Source organism: Gallus gallus, chromosome 5 (genome assembly GCF_016699485.2).
Source record: "Gallus gallus isolate bGalGal1 chromosome 5, bGalGal1.mat.broiler.GRCg7b, whole genome shotgun sequence".
NCBI lineage: Eukaryota > Metazoa > Chordata > Aves > Galliformes > Phasianidae > Gallus > Gallus gallus.
Window position 1 is genome coordinate 3,411,343 of NC_052536.1, and position 20,315 is coordinate 3,431,657.

The 20,315-nt window shown below is 37.1% G+C and overlaps 1 protein-coding gene across 4 annotated transcripts in view; it reads left to right on the forward strand.

The window, feature by feature from the left end:
• ANO3 (anoctamin 3) overlaps positions 1-20,315 on the forward strand; it is a 179,197-nt gene continuing 158,882 nt past the window's right edge. For 3 of the 4 annotated variants that reach the window (XM_015286171.3, XM_015286172.4, XM_015286175.3), the window contains exon 1: positions 1-242. In XM_015286171.3, coding sequence (XP_015141657.2) covers positions 89-242 — 154 coding nt within the window. In that variant the 5' untranslated portion in view covers positions 1-88. Of the gene's footprint in view, positions 243-1,042; positions 1,153-20,315 lie in introns of those variants that run through there. The other variant, XM_040700769.2, reaches the window with a different exon arrangement.

Here is a 20,315-nt window from a genome sequence, read left to right on the forward strand (position 1 = left end):
AGACTGCAAGGTTGGGAAAACTGAACTTAAGGTGGTTTCTTTAATTGAGCTTTGTTTTAATTTTGGGTTACACTGAGACTGTCTAGCAATGTCAGCTGTGATAATCGAACTGGATAAACTTTCTTCGGATGAGAGTGAGAGCAGAAAGGATTCCAAGTCAGGTTTTAAGGAAGGCAAATTGAGTGAGTTCTGTGCTGAGTATTGTGGGTTTCAACTTCACTGCTCCCATTCTGCACCAGCTGGTAAGTCTGCATTTATACTGTTTCCTTAGCTCTGTGTCTGTTTACTCATGTGAAGTGTTGCGGGTCAAGCATAAGACTGATGAGAAACACAGGAGACTTTGCTGTCATGTGTAGGCAAGCCAAAGTTATTTTCCCTGCCAGTGAAGGGAGTAACATACAGTTGATTCTTTAATAATATTTTCAGAGTCTTCTGAGGACTGTAGTGAGAGCTCAGGAGACTTTCCTTTTCATCACCTGGATGGTGAGCTGTGTGTGTGAGATACCATGGCTCTGAAGTCAGGGCAGCCCCAGTAGCTGCACTGGCATGACACATACAAGGCGTAGATATAAGCTGTGCCTGCTAGTGCTTAACATCATGCCCTTTTCTTTCCTCTGGGATTTTTCATCACATCAAGGTTTGTAAAGAGGGAACTGCATATGTTGTAACAGTCTTTCGTGACCAGTGCAATTTGTTTATAGCTTTTGATTTGTGGTAGGTGTTAACATAGGCTGGAGTAGTGATAGAGAGCAAGAAGAGACACTCCAAAATGCCAGTTGAATGAGCACCTTGAACTTCCCTGAGATGTCAGTCATGGAAACATACAGAATGTGGTTGCCTTGGATTTGTTAACATTACTGCAGCTGACCAGTGCAGTCTCATCTCCTTAAAACTTCCTTAAAGTAGTGGGTGGTTGTAAATTTAGCAAATACCTTTAAAGAATGACTACTCTGATTGCTCGTGGAACTACATCATATATTCTGACTTGAACAGTTCCCAAGGGATATTCTGAGTTTTACTGTGTTTTCATTTGTTTACAACCACTGGAACAAAGGGCAAGCAAGAAGCATGAACTGTATCTGAACATAAGCAGAGCTTTATCCTCTGACAGAACAACTTGCAGTCAAAGACTGCAACTTATGCTCAGCTGAAGTAAGTGACTATTTAAATAATTGATGTCTTCAACAAACGTTTTGACATCTGTGACAGACTTTTGGAACAGTTCTTATAAATTCAGTTCTTACATAAGAAAATGGGCAGGTAGTTGGGATGTCATGCTATCTATTCTCTTGCTAGAAGAAGACTGTCTTATGCTTTTCCTAAAAGATTTTTTTTTTTTTTTAATTCTTGTAAAGCCTTCAATAAATTCCATATTCTTGTTAGAACTTCTGGAAGTTTGGCATATCTTTGCACGTTCAGGAGTTGTGAGTCTGTCTGTTTGTGAAACTGCAACACTAGGTACTGCAGGAGAGAGACTGGAAAAATATATATCAAATCTCCTTGTGGGAATCTTCCTTTTGGAATTGTTCTAAGAAAATGATTTCTTGCAAATACTTATGTTGCAACCAGGAACAGGGCTATTGATTATCTTTGAGTTATGGGTAATTTTTTGTTTTGTTTTTGCATCATAGGAAAAATTAGATAAATGTGGATACTTTTATTTTTATGAATGGTGATTTTTAAGTAAATGCAGCCTGACTTCTGTTTTTCTTCCTTTACCAATGTTTGAAATAGGCAAGTTGTTCATTGTTTCCATTCGTGCACTGGGTTAGCTGAAATCTGAATTAAACGGGGTAAACAAGTCCAATATGCCTTCCACATGTCACTTCCTAGAAAGAACTTCTACTTGCTCACCATAGCCACTGATTAAAAAAAAAAACAAAACAAAAAAACAAAAAACAAAAAAACCAGGTTTTGATTAATTGATCCTGTTTCTTCAAGAATAGGCTGTTTTTCAAGCAGTCATGTTTCATAGGCAAATGAAAGAGCTATGAAAACATCAAAACTCAATGTAAATCTAGAAAAAGGATTGGAATGATGCCCTTTTCTGCTGTTCATATTTGTGTTATGAGAAGTTCTTAAACAATTTATCATGCTTATTTGTACTCAGATTTTTTTTGTTTACAAAACAGAATTCAGTATAGAGGCATTGTCACTCAAGAGAAAGTACTATTTTCCTGTAGTACTGTAACATAGTGCTCAACAGTGCAAATGCAGAAAAGTGAATGCTCTGACAATGTTAAGTGATATCCTGAAATAGTATGATATTTTCATTTCCCATTCATAGAATGTTGTTAGAAGACCTGATGTCTATTCAGAGTTACTGGGGCATGAAAACATTAACAACATCTTGTTCCTTTTTTTAACTGAAGTTGTAGCAATGGGATATAAATGTAAAATTACTTTCCTACTTCTCTCTTCTTAGATAGGAAATATTATAAAGAAACTTCACTTACTGTATATAGCTCAGTCTTTAGTACTGATGTCAGTACTAATCCTAACGCCTGTTTATTTAGGGTCTGCAAGTATGTCAGAATATATTGCAGCAAGTAATACACTAGAATATGAACTGCAGCACTGTTAAACTACTTTTCTGTATACCCTGTTTTGTCTGTGCAGGGCATTGTAGAAATATTTGGGGGTTGATCACTTGCAGTTTCAAAAGAAAACATCTTGAAACACGTGACTGACCTTGTTTTACAAACTGTCCCATGAATAAATGAATGACCAGTGTGTTGGTTCCCATGGCACTCAGGACAGCTGGATTCTGGGTGAGCATTGGAATGGAGCAGTGATACTTGGAGGCACAGAAGATGGTGATATGACTTGATGGTTTTTAAAGATGCCAAACAGTCTTTGGAAAGAAATGAAGCTTTTCTCTTTTTAAAATTATTTACTTAAACATTGCCTATTCTGTGAAGAATTCTACTTCAGTACACAGTAATGTGAATGTTAGTGTCACAGCTACAGCAGTTTGTCGTTTTCAATGGCAAATGAAAGCTACTTAAGATACAGGAACATTGGGCATGAGCTTTTGTATTTGCCAGGACACAACTTCTTTCAGGACCTGGTGTATTCACTGTTCAGACTTCTCATAAGAAGCAAAGCTATTCTGAATATTCTAGCTGTAAATATTTGCGCAGACTCAGGATTTATCACTGATAGATGATGTTCTGTCTCATCTCTCATTATCCTGGAAGTGACCAAGAACATCCAACTTAAAATAATGGCCTTTATTTCCTTATCTTTGTTTTGTGATTCTAAGACAAAAACACACTCAAACATTTCTGCACAGATGTTCTAGTGCATTCCTGAAGGTAGCTTTGTCACTTTTTTTAGTTACAAAAAGACACCATAAATGGAGTCCTAGTACCATAACTGGCAGTGGTTGGATCTGAGTACAGCACTTGGACTGTCCTGAAATGAGATGTGTATTCATCAGGTGACTTTAATATTGTGAATACAGAGCGTTCTGAGAAATCTTCAGGCAAGAAAGAACAAAGATTAAAGGCTAGGGAAAGACATTTTTCTGCCTTTCTTGTGATCTTTTCTACCAATCAGTGTTTTTAGGAAGAGATGTGGAAGTTATTTTCCAGAGGAAAATATCTTATTTTTCAGAAGCTATTTTTACTACCAGTCTGCTTTTTTATTACAAATATCTCAGATGATTTATGCAGATATAAAAGGATCAAAATGAGTTATCAAACTTAGAGAATCTTAAAAGGGTTACACTTGAAAAATAAAGAACACATTCTTGCATAATTCTTTGGATAATTCAGATGGTACAAGAAAACCACAGCTGGACTAACAAGGAGCTTAGGGAAAGGAAAATAGGAGTTACTGGACAGAGATGCTACAACTGAGTAAATGCTTTCAGGTCTTTAATTAATATTTTTGTATCCAAGACCACCCATGTAGTAGGTGATTATATGTTATAACAACTATTTTAGCAAAGTTTAAGGGCTAAATAATCTTTGAGAGTTGGAAAAGCAGTGGGAAATTATTCAACTTCCCTATAGTTATCTGTCTCTCTTTTCCTTTCCAAAATGCTTCTAAGAGGCAGCAACAGGCTGAACTGAATGCTTGCTACCATCTCTCTTGGTGACCCACCTAGACAGCCTCTCACTTCTTTCTGATATCAGCTGAAACTTTAATGCAAATTAGTGGACCACTGTCTCTGAATGGAGCATTTCCTTTAATGAAATGGAAATCATTAACAAGTCTTTTACAGGGTGAAAAATCCAAAATCTCCAGATTCTTTTTTGTTGCAAAGCCCTGTATGAACTTCCTCCCTAAGCCTCTGCACCCCTTGCTTGAATAGATGGCTGTCTTTGCTGAAACTTCAGAGTGATCCTTAGTGAAATTCTGCTAAGCCACTGTCTTCCTATTCCTGAAATTTAGAAGGTGGTTTCTGAATGAGATTTTTTTCATTCCCTTTATTTATGTTTTGGAAAGTGCTTTGTTTGCATTGCAGTGTCTGGAGAACTGATAAATAGAACTGATAAATTGGAGCCTTCTGCATAAACCACCTCGAGCACACCACCTATTTGCCTCAATGACTCTTTGTAGGATTACATAGTAAAACCAAGAGAACAGACACCATATTCAGAACACTGTGTCTAGTAGTTACAATGCAATTGAAGGTTGCTATCTTGAAATGCATTCTGGATGTAGCTGCAGTGCATTGCAGAATCAGAGCTCAAAACACCCACACTGACCCAATTTTTGAAACCATTTAAGTGTCCATGTGAAATAAACAAATCTAGGGGACTGATGATTGCACAAAGCTTAGGTACTATTTCTCTATTTTTCTTCTTATCCTGCTGTCCACCAAAAAGGCCAGGGAATGTGGTTTTCCTTCATTTCAAGAAGCACCTGGGATCTTGTCAGACCAACACTGGAAGACCAATATCGAGAAACAATCCTTGTACTTCTTCCATACCCAGCCAGCACTTAGCTGAAAGCCATCAAGAAATAAGGAATTCAGCAATACAGCAGCTCTACAAGCTATTAGTTTCCTAGCTGTAATGTAGTAACGTGTGTTCCATTATTTCTGTTGGACAACAGAATAATTATCCACCTTTCTCAACGTTATCTTGAATTCTTACTACCTTGAAGGCAGAATTTTTGATGTCCTTGTCACTAAATAACATGCTGTTATTTTCCAAGAGAAATGGCCCTCTTGTACAGTGACTGAAAGTGGAGGAAAAATGGGGGGAAAAAATTGTCCATGTATTCATGGCTTGAAGTTATGAAGTATATCCTCAGTAGAACTTATAACTATCAGTCTTTTCTGCTACTCATCCTAAAGGTGTACTAGATATACACCTGGAAGACAGTTCTCTTTTGCGCTGTCCTCTGTGCCAAAAGGTTTGTTTATAACATACAAAATAAGCCTGTAGCTAATGAGTAATTGGGTGATCACATAGAGGTCGAGTGCACTAAGGCATTCACCTCTGCCCATGTGAATAATGATTTTGATCTTCACATAGCTAACATAAATGGAAACTATGCTGGATGAATTTAATTTCTCTCAGTGGCATCATTTCTCTTCTGTGCTCTTCCTTTTCATCGTTTGAAAGATGAAATGAATATTTACAAGACATTTGTCCAAACTCAATAACAAAGGTAAAAAAATGGGAGCAACAGTCAAGCCTGAGCAATCTTCCTGTAGCAGTCTGTATCTCACATCTGCAAAAGCTGACTATAGCAATGAAGCACTTGTTAGCAGAAGTAAAGCTATATGCTTAATTCTTTCCCCTTAAAATAATGACCTTGTTGAGAAACAGGTGTCCAGTAGGCTACAGTATGCAAGATGAAAACACAGATGGGAAGTCACTGAGGTATTTAAGGTCTCTTAAAAACTGAAGTCTGAAAATATGTTTCTATGTGCTATTAGAATGACAAACGTCTTCTTGTGGCCCCAATTTTTAAAGACTAAGCCTGAAGTTCTTGAGTGTTATACGTAAAGAGGATGTGTCAATAACTTTGGTATGTAAAGTAGGGCACTCCTCTGGCAATGTAGGATATTCTTGTCTTCAGTATTTGAACACAATTTACTATGAAATGTGACAGCTATGTCTAGACAGGGTGAAGTGAGATGACAGATGATGTCTGTACATAGTCAAAATGCTTTTGTTTAGAATTTGTTTCAGTTTCTTACTTTGTCTTAAAATAATTTACAGTTGGTTTTCTGTTACACCATCCTGAATGTACAGAAATTTCACTAGATATTCTTTCTATTACTTCATGTCTTTTACTATATTCACAGCTAATCTGATTAAAAAAATATAAACTTTCCAAAAACACTTGCTTAGTAATATTTAGAAAGAACATCACGGGAGAGATAGTTGTACGCAGTTATCTGTGTAGGCAACAGAATTTTATAAATAGAGTTTTGAGTGGTGCTGGAAGAGATAAGTGTACTTTTCTGAGAGTACATAGTGAAAAAGAATTTGGCTGCCTAAAATCCACTGTTTTGTTGGTAAAATACTAAATAGAGATGGTAATGTTAAGGGTTGCGTTTGTATATGCAAAAGTATTAGTAATTATTTAGATTTCTATTGTATTTATGCTTCCAATTTTGGGAAAGAAATGGAGGAGTGTTGCTTAATCTAAGTACACAAATCTCTTGAGCCAGTGCAATTGTGCCAAATCTCTTAAGCTATGTATATTTCATAAAAATAATTAGCTTCAGGTTTTTGTTTTAATGTTTTAAATGAACATTTAAGGTGACTGTTTTTAAAATAAATGCCTTCAGTTCAACATCAAAATCAAGAGAGACTGCACTCCAATACAGCATCTTAAATTAGATTATGTATCAGAAATTCTTAAAGTAAGAGCCTTCCTTATTTTCCTTCTGTACTTTTATTTTGCTCTGTAACGTGGTAAAATTTGTAAAAACGCATATGTTAGTGAGCTACTAACATATACTTCATAAAGTTATTAACAAGAAAGGCAGTAAAATAGTGTTTTGCTGATGTGGTTCTAAACAACATAATAATGTGCATTATCAATGAGCTTGATCAGTCCTACCTGAGCTCTAGGGTACAAACTAATTTCCTCAGTACCTTCTTGCATAATCAGAAACGAATAATTTTCTCATATTTTTTTAGGAAGAACATTCTCATCTTTATCAGCAAGCTTTTTAGTTTGGGTTTTTTTTTGTTTATGTTTTCTAGTAGTTACTTAAAATGCTCTTTTCCTTATCTTTTTTTCTCCCAATCTTTTCCTTCAAGGCTAACAGCTGAAATCATTTTTCAGTTGTTATGGATACAAAGCTTTCTTGCAGGTATCACACTGGGCATGGCACTGGGACTGTGAATAAGAGGTTAAAACACATTTCTGCTTTCCCTGCCTAGGCATGGGTAAGTGTCTAGATACCAGCATTTCCAGAAGTCATTAACACAACCTGGAGTCTATTCTGCAAAGTTTTTATCAGTTCATATTTGAAGATCTTTGCTGTTTATGTTCCAGACATTTTGATGTTGACATTCCAAAGCTGCTCTCATTTCCCTACATTCAGAAGTTTTCGATTCCAAAAGACTATATAGTACTCACGGAGTATGTAGAAGTCATTTGTTTACTGAATCTCTTCTTCATTTCAGTATTGTGCTGCTGAACTTGGACAGCGGGTCTGATGAGCCATTTAAGTGAACAGCCATCAAAATCCTGTGTTGTTATTTCAGATTTATGCTCAAGATTTCAGTTGTCAGATTCTATTTTGCTCAGGAGTGAAATATGTGAGGTCTGCATGGCTTCTCTCCCAGTTTTTATTCCCACAAAGGCAAGCTCCATTAATGCAGCTTTAGAGACAAACTTAATGAATAGAGTCCCTTGGTCTGTGGGCTTTGACAAGCCAAAAGGGTCCTTTCTATTCAATTGTATTTCGACATGGGATTCATGCCAGTTATTTTTTGGAAATGCAATACCTGATGTATGTCAATCAAGAATATAATTATATTCATCTTTGTTTTCTCTGGTTGTTTTTTAACTAACTTGAAAAAATGCACAGACTCTAGAAGTTGTGTCTGAGAAAACAAGGTATTGAAACAGAGCGCCTACTTTTGCTGCAGCATTTGTGTTGGCTACTGTGGCCTTGTGGTATGAGATGCTGATGTTCTCTGCTCCTTCCGGCCAACTAAACTTAATGTTACGTTTCAGGAACAAACAGTAGTAAAAATAGCAAGTGTATTCTGGGTAGCACTGACATTTTCTTTCTTTCTGTTAAAAAAAAAAAGACAAAAGAAAGAGTCATTCAGGATTAGGGAACTTTCTGTGCATCTGTGTATATTTTGTGCCTTTTTCATTTGTTTATTATGAAAGCCCAAGGAGAATATAAATCTTCAAATGTCAAGGATCCTCAAAACTTTGACAGGAGAAGCTTATTTCAAATGTTGACATCTTGTTCTTGAGAGAGGTTTCGCCTTGTTCTCTGATTTTAACTGAATAATGTAACAAATGTTCTTTGATATTATTTTCCTTTATTTCTGGAAGAACATAGTTTTGTCATTAGCATGCTCTTTTAACACAGGATGTGTTACTGGAATGTTCAGTCACATTGGGAAGGAAATAGAGTGGTGTACAAGTGTACAGATAGGTACCCCATTTGCAGACCCAATGTCAGCCTCAAATCTTTAGTACAACTTGTTTGCCCTGTTTTCCCTTTGTAGTGTTACAGTGGACCTAAATTGAAAAGTACTACTTCTATTTTTAGGAAACCCTGTTTCTTAATCTTTATTTCCTTTTGATTTTCTTTTCATGACAGGGATCTCTGTGGGGAATTGTTAGCTTTTCTGTCCTTGATAGAGATTATAGGAATTCCCCTGCGTACGTCAACAGTCCACCGTGTTTGGTATCCTGTTTCTGGCAGTGATCAGCATTTGCTATTTCAGAGGAAAGAGCAGGAAAGCATCCTGTTGGCCATGTTTCCAGTCCTTCCTTGAGGATATCCTACCACTTGACCAGAATTAGCAGTGCTGAAGTCCTGCAGCAGATATGGCACCAAGCTTAAGAAAATGAGTTGTCAGATTCACAAATTCAGAGTTTAGTCACTTGAAATAGAATTTCCTAAACCACTGTCTTTAGGCTGATCAACGCTGGGGTAAAATGAGATGAAAGGAGTCTTAAAAAACAGCCTTTGAAAACAATCATCTATGATTGGCACTGAAAAGCCTCATAACTGATTTTGACTCTCTTCTATGTAGTTCATATATTTTCATTTCCATAGCTCTGTTTCTCTTTCTTTCTCATTCTTCTTCATAGTCTGAACGTGTTCTCCTCTCCTTTCTGATCTATTCAGTATATCATCATATAGTACCTGGAACTTCCCCTCTGCTCAAATTCTCAACTTTTTCTTGACCTTTGCAAAAAGGTATCCTTAATCATCTTTCTGTCAACAATTTATATTTGCTTTTATCTTGTTTGTGAATTTGCACATTTCATGTCCAGGGTTCTTTAGCATTTATTTTGTCACTTATTCTTTTATACCTCCCAGTTTTGGAGTCACAACTTTTCCAAATATATCACATACTTCAAGCATCCACATTCCTTAATACAGATTTTTCCAGCATTTACTAATGCTGGAAGCTCCCTTTGATTTGGTTTACTAGAGATGGCTGTGTAAATATGGTTCTCGTGAGATGAGATGTTCATCCTCTGATCTCATCGTGTGATCCTTCCATACACATAAAAGTGATCAATACAGACATAACCATAACTTCATGGCTAATTTCTTCTCATCTCATGTACTCCTACATCAGTAACTTTTCTGACCCCCATTTTTTTCTTCATTAGCGTGATAGAAGATTTGTACCTTGAAATTCAATACTGATCAGTAAGTTCTGGGTAAAACGTGCATTGCTTGTTTTTCTTTGTGTATGCAGTATCATGAATTTTTATGTGAATGAATTTTTATGTAAAACTGTTGTTATGAGAACCAAAAGCTCAGCCTTCTCTTACTTCCTTGCAGTTTCTGAACAGTGAGTTGCAAACACAGCTTGTCTGCAATACAAACACAGTATTTTTCTGCAGGCCATGTTTGGACTGGCTAGGTACGCAATGTTGAAGCCAAGCAGAGTCTAACTGCAAGAAATGAAATTGGCTTTCTCAGTCAGAGAGACTACAGATTTTTGTGGTAGGTACTGCTGTAGTGGTCTCTGTCCCCTCAGCTTGCTGCAGCCATTTTTGCAGATCACCAGGAAAAAAATCTGTGTTAATTTGTCTGTTAGAAATGAAATTTCAGTAGTGTGAGATTAGATGCATGGGACTTCTACGTTCACAGCAACATCAGAGAAAAAAAGTTTCCTTTGAGCAGATGTAACTTGTCATTGCCCTGCTGTCAGTGCAGCTGTTGGCACTCATTCAAACTGCTGAAAGTCTGGCTACAATGATGGCGACCTTACAGCAGTATCTCAGTGATTCAGCCTTTGGCTGATCATTCAGTGCAAGTGTCAGTGTTTTATGCATTATTTCTGAGGCTAAGCCCTGTACCTCCAGCATCCCCTGCCCTGAGAGTGTGCCAGGACAGCAACTCAGGCAGGTTCTGGTCACATGGTGTGAGAACTAAAGTTTTTAATCTTTTAAGCTTTGTACACTTCTTGTTGCAGTAAGTGGGCATATTTGCACTGCCAAGCCATTTGCCTCACTAGCCATAAGCAACAAGGTAGACTTTCCTGCACCAGTGTGCCTGCTCTGTCCCACATTTCTTTTATGTACTCATCTTCCACAATCACGTTGTTGTCCTGAAACCAAAGGACCTTCTCCACAGCTTACAGAGTTGGAATTCAGCATGATACCAAGCATGTTGTTCCACCATGAACGTAGCTTATTATGGGGGTAAGGCATCTCCCAGAATAACCCTGAGGGAACAACCTGGGTGTATGCCAGTAGCATGCTCCCACTGTAATTAATAAGTAGTGACCCATGTTAATTTCTGAATTGCGCGAGTGAATCACTTGGGAGCACCATGTTGTCTGCTCAGCATGCCAGAAACTGCAGTAAGTAGCTTCCTGTGTCTCACAAGGGTAATGTATAATAACAAAACCATCACATTCTGGTGCCCACAATTATTTAATTTGCTTGGAGACACAGCCTCAGGCCATTGGCATGTGGAAGCCACACAAAAAAACACGTGTATTCAACCAAAATACCATTGACAAGTATTGATCTTTGTTATTGAATTCCTAATCTAGAGAGGATGGAGAAAGTGGAGAAAGCACTTAAAACAACTGGGATATGTTTTTCAGAAGATTGCTAACAGGACATTCAATGCTTCTTTTGATGTGCTAAGCATTTTGTACTCCCAACAGTTTGGAGGGGTGGTAGGGGATTTGGTATTTGTTTTCCTGTGTTTGTGTTTTTTCATTAACAGCTTCCCCCTCCCCCCCCAGTAAGAGACATACTGTTTATAGCATTTATAACAAAACAAGACCTTGGAGAAACAGATAGTACTTTTCATGTCAGATCCACTCTCCCAGAAATTGACACAATTTCTTTGGGAGGGATTATCTTAAGAAGTACAGGAAAGAGAAGAGAGTTGAGTGTTTCATAAACAATCTAGCTAGCCTGATGGTTGGACTCCAGTACTAGTTGTCTTATACTAAAAGCTTGCTTTAATGACAGTTCCATACCTTCTGAGTAAGGTTAGCCTTGTTTGTTCGAGAATTTCAGATCTAAAGTTTGTATTAATACATTCCTTCTTCACAATGGGTTGTCAGAGGGTTTTAATTAAAACTCTTACTCTTATAATTGTTTCCAGATTAAAGTGGATTTACACATTTTCTAACTACCGTACCAGTCTTTTGAAAGATACTTTATGGTTCTCCACTCCATAAACTGAAGGACTTGCTTGTTTAACTTAAAAGTAGAATCTCTTGAAGGGTAAAAATGTAAATGCATTTATCTGCATTTGTACGGTCTAGGAATTGACTATGTAGTTGTTTTGATTCTTCCTCTTGTGTTCATCTTTAGGCACCTAGTTAATTTCACTCCTGTGATTGAAGATATAGCTGTACTATTACATATTCCAGGGACAAGCATGGGGCAGGTATATACTGTATTACATTGTCTGGTAGCTATTGATCTGCACTACCTACTAAATCATAGCTGAAATTAATCATCTTTTATCTGAATGTGTACATGAGCAGTTACCATTGTCCTGCATGACATGATTTTCCAAGTGTTTCTCATGTTCACTACTCTTCCAGCTGGCAAGTCTCAGATTGCCCTTCCCAAAACGTACCTAAATTTCATAAGACTTGCCCTTCTGAAACACTCCTTGTCAAAGTTATTCTTGCATTTCAATGGCCATTATTTCTCTCTATATTAAAACAGAGAAATATTAAAAGTTAACATTCATTATAAGGGAGAATATTTTTCCTTTTTCATTACTTACTCAGATCTTTAGTCATCTTATTTTGATTGCACACTGTAAGTATGTATGGGAAAAATCGTTTCAGTTATTTGATCAAGCAGACTACATGTATAAAATTAAACTTATTTACAACCCCATTGTAGCATTCTGATTATTGTGACAAAATTGACATAAATGTTCAACAGTAAAAAGTACAGATGAGTACTGTTATAATGGAAACTCACTGGTTTTATGCAGAAAATTGGCTACTATTAATTCTGTGAGAATCTACTAACAGGTATTATACTGAATATATATTTTTCCCACTACTTAAAGGACTAAATGATCCCAACTCAGTTGAAAATACTTTTTTTTTTTAGTGTTATCAGGACAGTTTGAAACAACTTCATGTAACTTCTCCTTTTATTTTCCCACTTACCTGTCCTAACAATAATTATATTCTTTAAGTTTATGTCCAAATGTGGCACTAAGCCAAACAAACCTCAGATTTCACTCTAATCTCTACAGTTCACGTGATGAGAACAGGTGATAACAAGTAACCTATGGGAGAAGCTGATTATTGCTGTTGCAATATTATGCAAACTTCTATCAAAATGTTATAGAACAGACATATGATATAGAAAACATAAGAACAACTAATTTTTTTCAGTAACTTTTCACTTTGACAAAAGATATCATCAATATGTATCCATATTCAAGGAACTATTCCAAACAGAATTAAATCCCAAATGCTACAAACCACAACCATACAATCAACAAATATACAATTAGCAGAACATCATGGTCAAGCTGGTATTTTACAGGTCATGTAACTAAGAGAATTAGCACAGTAGAGAAGGATAATAAAAAATAAATGAAAGTGCTTACCCATGCCCTAGCCTTACAGGAAAACTCCATGAGGAACAATTTCCAGAAAGAGATCCTTCCTCAGCCCTTAAATGGGGTCTAGGAGAGGTGGAACGTGGCTCCACCCCTTCTGGTCACACAGGTGAATTGCCTTCACCTGTGCTCCTGCAGCTGACTCAGTGCTTCCCTCAGGTGATCAATCACTGGTTCAGGCCGTGATTCAGCAGTTCCCATACATGACTTAATAGAATATACACAATTTTGGAATAAATGTTGACAAAAAACCAAAGGTTTAGAGATAAGTGAAGAATTAAATGTTAACTATGCTTTAAGGAGGGTAGATATAATAAGACAAGATATTTACCTCCTGCCAGATAAATCAAATTACTTGAGTTTAAGTAAAGCACGTAGTCTGAACAAACAAGCGAAATTAATACTTAAAAGAGACAGGCAATACCACCTAGTAAGAGAAGAGTAAATGCAAAAACAGGACTAGAAAGAGCAAGTGTTGCCATAGTAGTGCATAGTGCTGCATTTATATATTGTGTTGTTGAGCTTTTTGTTGAACTTGAGTAACATGCAGGAAATAAAAGGAGAAGCCTTGTATTTAGGACTTCCTGTATTTGGAAAGCAAGAAGTAAAAGGGAATGTTTAAATCTCCTTGCTTTTTTTTTTTTTTTCATTGTGAACTAACTCTTACTGTGAAATTTGAATGTTTCTGTCTAAGAAGAAAGTTTACTATTTTTCTATACTCTGTTAAGAAATAAAAGGGGGAAATGAGTAACTTGTTAACAAACAGAAAGATCTCACTGAGTATATGCAGTATGGCTGCTTCATATGGCAAGAATCTGGTTGTAATGGGAGCCCTTTGTTTAAATATTTTTTATCATATACTAATTCTTCTGCTCCCAGCCTAATGTATTTATTTGAAGCATGTATGTTTGTTCGTGATGTCTCCAGATACATACGATTATAGGCAATGAGTGCTTAGTGGCAGTCCCTGTATTAAGAAATAAACATTGTGTTTTGTCTGGCTGACTATCAGTGGATTTCAGCCTTTGGTCCCTTGTTGCCCTTATGGTGACCCCTAAAATCACAGCTGACAAACACAAAGAAAGTGTTGCCAAGAATTAAGATGGGGAATGGGCAGTGGTTCAAGAAGTGCAAGTTCAAATTTGATTGTACTTGAACATATCCTTAATGTAAGTTTTTCACTGAATTTTGTTTGGCCTCTAGTTTTGTAGGTCTCAGAGCTGTCTGTCTTGTGTTTCTTCCTGGCTCCCTCGTGAAACCAGAGAGTAATGTTTACCAATGTGGCATGCGTTGTATTAATTGATGTATACTGTTAGATAATGGGCATTGATGAAAGCTTGGTTTTAGTCAAGTTTTAATGTTTATTGCACATAGTGCTAAATGGTGGCTTCCAACATTTTGATATGCACAAATGAGAACTGTAGAGAGTAGTTTCCTGTTCCATGATGATAAAACCATATTAGTTTTTGAAAATCTGAATGTGCCTGAGGGCAACACAGAAAAAAATGTACAGGTTGTTTCTTTGGGAGAAGATTTTTAAAAACCCTTCTTATTTTTTTTTTTCCACTGAGATACTTTTAGCTATCTTTTGAAGTTAGAAGAATATTAGAATACTGAAATACAGAATACAGAGCCACATTGTTTATGACAGAAAATGTCCTATTTATGAACACATAACTTTTAGTTTTCATATAAGTGTTTTTGAGAGAAAGTAAAAAATGTAGTTAGATTTTTATATCTAAATTAAATGGACCTTTCTTCATAACAGGATAACATATTTTTCTTATGGCAAGAAAAACATTAGCCATTTCTAGACTTACATATTGTGTTGGGGTTTTTTAAAAGTGTTTTTTTCTAAGTATTTCTTCTGTATAGCCAACCTTTGTCTGCTGGTTGCAGTTCTTGTCTTTCTTGTCTAAACAGTAATTTAATTCCATGTTGAACCACACTACACGTTAGTAGAAGGCACTTTTACAAAAGACTGAATCTCACTTTAGTGTTCAGCTTCGCTCAGGTTTGTCTGGGTTCATGGAATTAGGTTTATACAGAGGACAAAAGAGTATTTCATCAAGTCATTCCTGTGTTGCAGTAATTTGTTTCTGGGATCTTGTAAATTCATTTTTAAAAGCTATCTTTTATGTCATCATTTGTCTTTCAAATACTATCTTAGCGACAAGTATGGCATTTTAGAATGCCTATAAATCAAGAAGCCTCACAGTTTTATAGGTCAGGACAAGTTTCAGTTTTAAAAACAAGCCTTAGTTGTATTTTGAAAGCATTTTCATACAATTTTTCTACAGTCCGCAGTTCTGCAACATAATAGTCCATCTACTATGTGGAAGTACATCTCATTAATTGTTTCTGTGACAATAATCTTCCTTGGCAAAGTAGATTTCATAACTAACTTCCTCTCCCCTCCCCTCATAGAATCCTTGTAGTTGGAAGGGACCTTAAAGGTCATCTAGTCAAACTCTGATGCAATGAACAGGAACACCTACAAACTCCATCAGGTGCTCAGAGCCCTGTCCAGCCTTCTCTTGAATGTCCTCAGGGGTGGAACAGAGCATCCACCACCTCTCTGGGCAACCTGTGCTGGCACCTTATTGTTAAATATATATATATATATATATATATATTCAATTCAAATCTACCCTAACTTCTTCCTTGCTAATAAATTCTATTTGATACTGCTAGGTCTTATGAAGTAATAAAAAAAGACTTTCTAAAATGTTTGAAAGGTATTTTATAACTTTTTCTACAATGTGGGACTGATTTTTCCCTCACTTCTGTAGTGGAAGTTCCTGTGTTCCGGTTGTGTTCCAGTTTGAGTCTGTTGCCTCCTTGTCATCTTGTTGGTCAGCACTGAAAACATTGTAGCCCTGTGCACTTTACACCTACCCTTTAATTACTTCCAAGCATTGGTAAGAACCCTTCTCAATCATTTCTTCTTCAGGCTAAACAGTCCAAGTTCTCTCAGCCTGTCCTTGTAAGGGAGATGCTCCAAGTCCTTAATCATCTTTGTGGCGCTGTCTTTCTTGAACTGGGTAGCCCAGAGCTGAACACAGCACTCCAAATGTGGCCTCACCAGGACAGATTTCAGGGAGAGGATCATCTTCCTCAGCCTTCTGGCCATGCTCTTTTTAATGCACGTCAGGACACCGTTGGCTTTCTTGGTCACAAGGGCACCATGCTAGCTCGTGGCCTGCCTGTTGTCTACCAGGACACCCAGTTCCTTCTCTGCAGGGCTCCTTTTCAGCAGGTCAGCCCCTAACCTGCACTGATGTGTGTGGTTATTCTGTCCTCTTTTAGACAGAGAAGTTCACAATGGATGGACTTAAAGTTGAAGACTGTTATTTCTGCTGACCATCTCAAGACTGTTCCTGTGATTTTTGCTTTTTCCACTGCTTCAGAAACACAGAAGTGGTCAAAAGAAGAGCAGGCAGAGTTGAATAGCCCACATGAGCATCTTTTCAACCATTGAAGGGTTCACCTAAAGATTCCCTGTGGACCTGCCCTTATTCCTCACTCCAGGAGAGACCTTGACCAGAGCCTGCAGGCCTACAGCTATTTTCAGGTCCCTAGAGTCAATGTGAGGGTATCCTGAAGGAACAAAAAGCGGATCTGGCTCCTTCTGAAATTCTTCCTGACCTTGGTGCAAGAAAGGAATAATTGAGGCGTTCTTCCTTGAGTGTAACTGGACTTCACTTGATAGATGTAATATTTCAAAAGCTCAAGCCTGTCAACTGTTGATAAAATGCCATATCTGCCTTTAAAATAAACAGTAACTCTTTTGTGTTTAGTTCTTGAGGGGCAGAATTGAGTACAATTAACAGTTTATGTAAACCTCAAGTTAACCTTTTAAACTTAAGTTTTTCAGACTTTAAACAGTTTAGAAAATTTTTCAATAAGATTATCTGCTTTTCTTCAAGATATACAGAACACGGAGATAATTTTCTGAAGGGAACTCTTCTTTACCCGCATGCTTGAAGCCTGAGCTTACTAAACTAGGCTGTGGCTGCAAACACAGGTTTGCAGGTGCTCAAATTGAGCTTTAAGCTGTGCCTCGACAATACTGGTTGACTGAATACAGAACCTAGGATTTTGCATAAAATCACAAAATAAGATGATGATAAGGACAACTCTACTCTTTTGATTGCTTAATTCATTTGGGTTTAATAGCAGCCATGTTAGCAAAACATGTTAAATTAATGTAAACTCAGTATTGATCAATGTGTCAAGATGCCAATGCTTTTATATATATATAAAAAAAGTGTGCTACAATTTTTAAAATATTCTGGGCCTGATTTTCCAGCATTTAGATTGACTTTTATTACTTTGCAATAGCTTTTCCGGAAATAATATATATAACTCAATTGTATTTCCCTCTCTTGTAACCTCATTTAATGCAGTTTCTTTTTCTTTGGGGCTTTTTAGATGGCTGAGTCAAACTGCAGTGCTGTTGTGTTTCAAGTGCTTAAATGAAGGTACAGGAGAACTATGTTGTCTGATTCAAAGAATATCTCCAAAACCCTTGGGAACATTTACTGTGCGTGAACATGTGGTAGAAAGCCTTTTAGTTTGTGCTTATTCTGACTTTAAATGTATTTCATCTTGTTGTGTTTTTCACTTGTAATATTTTGGATTTCCTATTCATGTTCTGCTCTGTCGCCATACACTGTTGTTTCAGATCACCCAGTTTTCTTTTTGCTTAACAAATTTCAATTATTTGGTGTAAGGTGCAAGGTGACTATAGTCCAACCTCCATACAGGAACTCCCTCATATCTCTTGTTCTCTCTTGCATAGATTGTAGGGCTCACCTTTCAGCTGCAGGCTCTACATGGCAATGTTCTGTTTTCCCTATTGACCAGTTTCTGGCTCACGCTCTTTTTTGGCACTTGATAAATATACAGATAAGCTATGAAACATAGGCTCACTTTCATGAGGTCTGCTCCCAGCATATGGCACTGCTCCCAGCATATGGCTATTTGCAATTTGAATGGAAACGGGAAGATAAGAGACGGCTGCAGGCCTCCTTTCTATGATTAATGTTCATATTTTCCTAGGCTTCTTTTTAGTTTATATTAATTTCTCCAATATGTTTTAAAGGGAATTTTTTTCCCCTGGGTTATGCCTTGATGTTTAAACGAAGTTTAGAGTCCTCTCTCTGTTCTGCTTAGCTTCATCAGTTTTATGTACCACATTAATTTTAATTGCTAAGGAAGTCAGAGGATTTGAAATTAGATTTTATTAGTCTGTTTTTCAATGGATGCTGGGTCTTCCCCCTCAGCAATGCTTTTGCCTATTTCAGTATTTTTCTTTTCATACAGCTGAGATTTCAGATGCAAATATAGCGTTAGTCTGTGGCACCAGAGTTATTTTATCAAAATTGGTACATACTGATGCAAGAGGTAATGTTATGCAAATTTGCTGAGCTATGACATTGTTTATGGCTTTGAGTTACAAAAGGAAGTTGTGTGGTCTAGTGATTAGACAGGGGCATTGGGGCTTCTTGGTTCTTCCTTTAGCATCTCTGTAGATTTACTTGGATGCCTTTAAGCAAATCAACTGAGCTCTTTAAAGGTCCATTTACTCATTCATAATACTGCAGAAATACCTACTGTGTAAGGTTGCAGCCTGCCTCTTCTTACTGAATGTAAAAGAACTGAATTATTGTGTATTTATATTACTATTACTGTTAATTATCAGTGCATTCATAAAAGGAAGCCGAATTATAAAAAAACTGATTGTCAGAAGACAACACAGGCATTTAGATCACTAAGTATTGTACTAACTGCCAGTAGTACAAAAATAAAGGTCAGAAGCAACAGAAACTACAGGGCTACCAAGAAAAATTGTTATAGTTACTTATTATGTTTCTATTTTCTTTGATTAGGGCAGTAAAACAAGTGCTGATCTTATAAGGTTTGAAATTTCATGACCATTCTGTGCAAATGATGTCAGCCCAAACGAAGGGATATGGAAGAATTCTCTGTGTTAAAATGTTTAGCTTGTACTATTAATATGAGCAGAGAGCCACTGACATTGTTTGGAGAACTCCAATAAAAGTTTAACTGCACCCAAAAAGCCTAGCAAGCCATTTCTATTGAAATACCAAATGGTTCTGCTTTGCAAATGAACTTTCTTTTTCTGACTTTGATTCGGTGTATTTGTGTTTTCTGATTAAATGCATGGGTGACGTGGATTTTACAGTGATGTCAAGGTTATAAGATGGCATGTCTGTAGGAGCTGCTGTGCTTGTGGGTGTCATCTAAGCAAGCAGTACCTCCCGGTTGCAGGGTAGTTCCCTTGCACTCTTCTTCCTCCTGTTCCCTGTGTTCATTGCCAGCCACAGTATGCACCATATCTTATGTGCATTCAGCTCTTTGCTGAACTGTTTTAGCTTGCAAACTGCAGACGAGCCTTTTCTTTTGGCTAATGTTGTTCTCTATTAAGCTAGCATACTGCAGCAGCCCAGTGTGGGGCCTGATGAATGTCAGAGAAGGGATGGGTGGAGGGGGAGCGAGTGTGGTGGGGTGCAGGAGCATGATGCTTCTCAGACAAGCTGGAATGGCTTACTGCGGCCAGAACTGCACATGGCTTGTTCTCTTCCAATAACCAGTTTCTCATGTTGGCAGATTTTGAAGCCTCTCCTGACGTTCACAAACAATGTTTCTGTATTAAATTTCGTTGTCTTCCTTTATTTTTTTTAATCAAATTGAAACATCTTTCTACTGTGACCATTAAGTGAAAGGACGACACAAGTAACAGCTTATTAAGTAACCGGTCCTCTATACACAAAGGCACTCTCCTCTGCTTTCCTAATACCATCAGTAATCTCCAGAAGAAATCCTGTAAACATGCAGGTGGTCAGTCTGCGCATGTTTGAGAGCTCCCGTACTCACCTTTGGAGGTTGGAGTATATGTGGCGTGGGCTCTATTGTTCTCTGCACTTCTTAGATACTTGTGAATGGCAGCATTACACAGTATTAAAAATATTCCCGACTATTCAACATTTTCTTTTTTTTCCTACACCACAAAATTGAATTTACAGCTTTTGTGTTT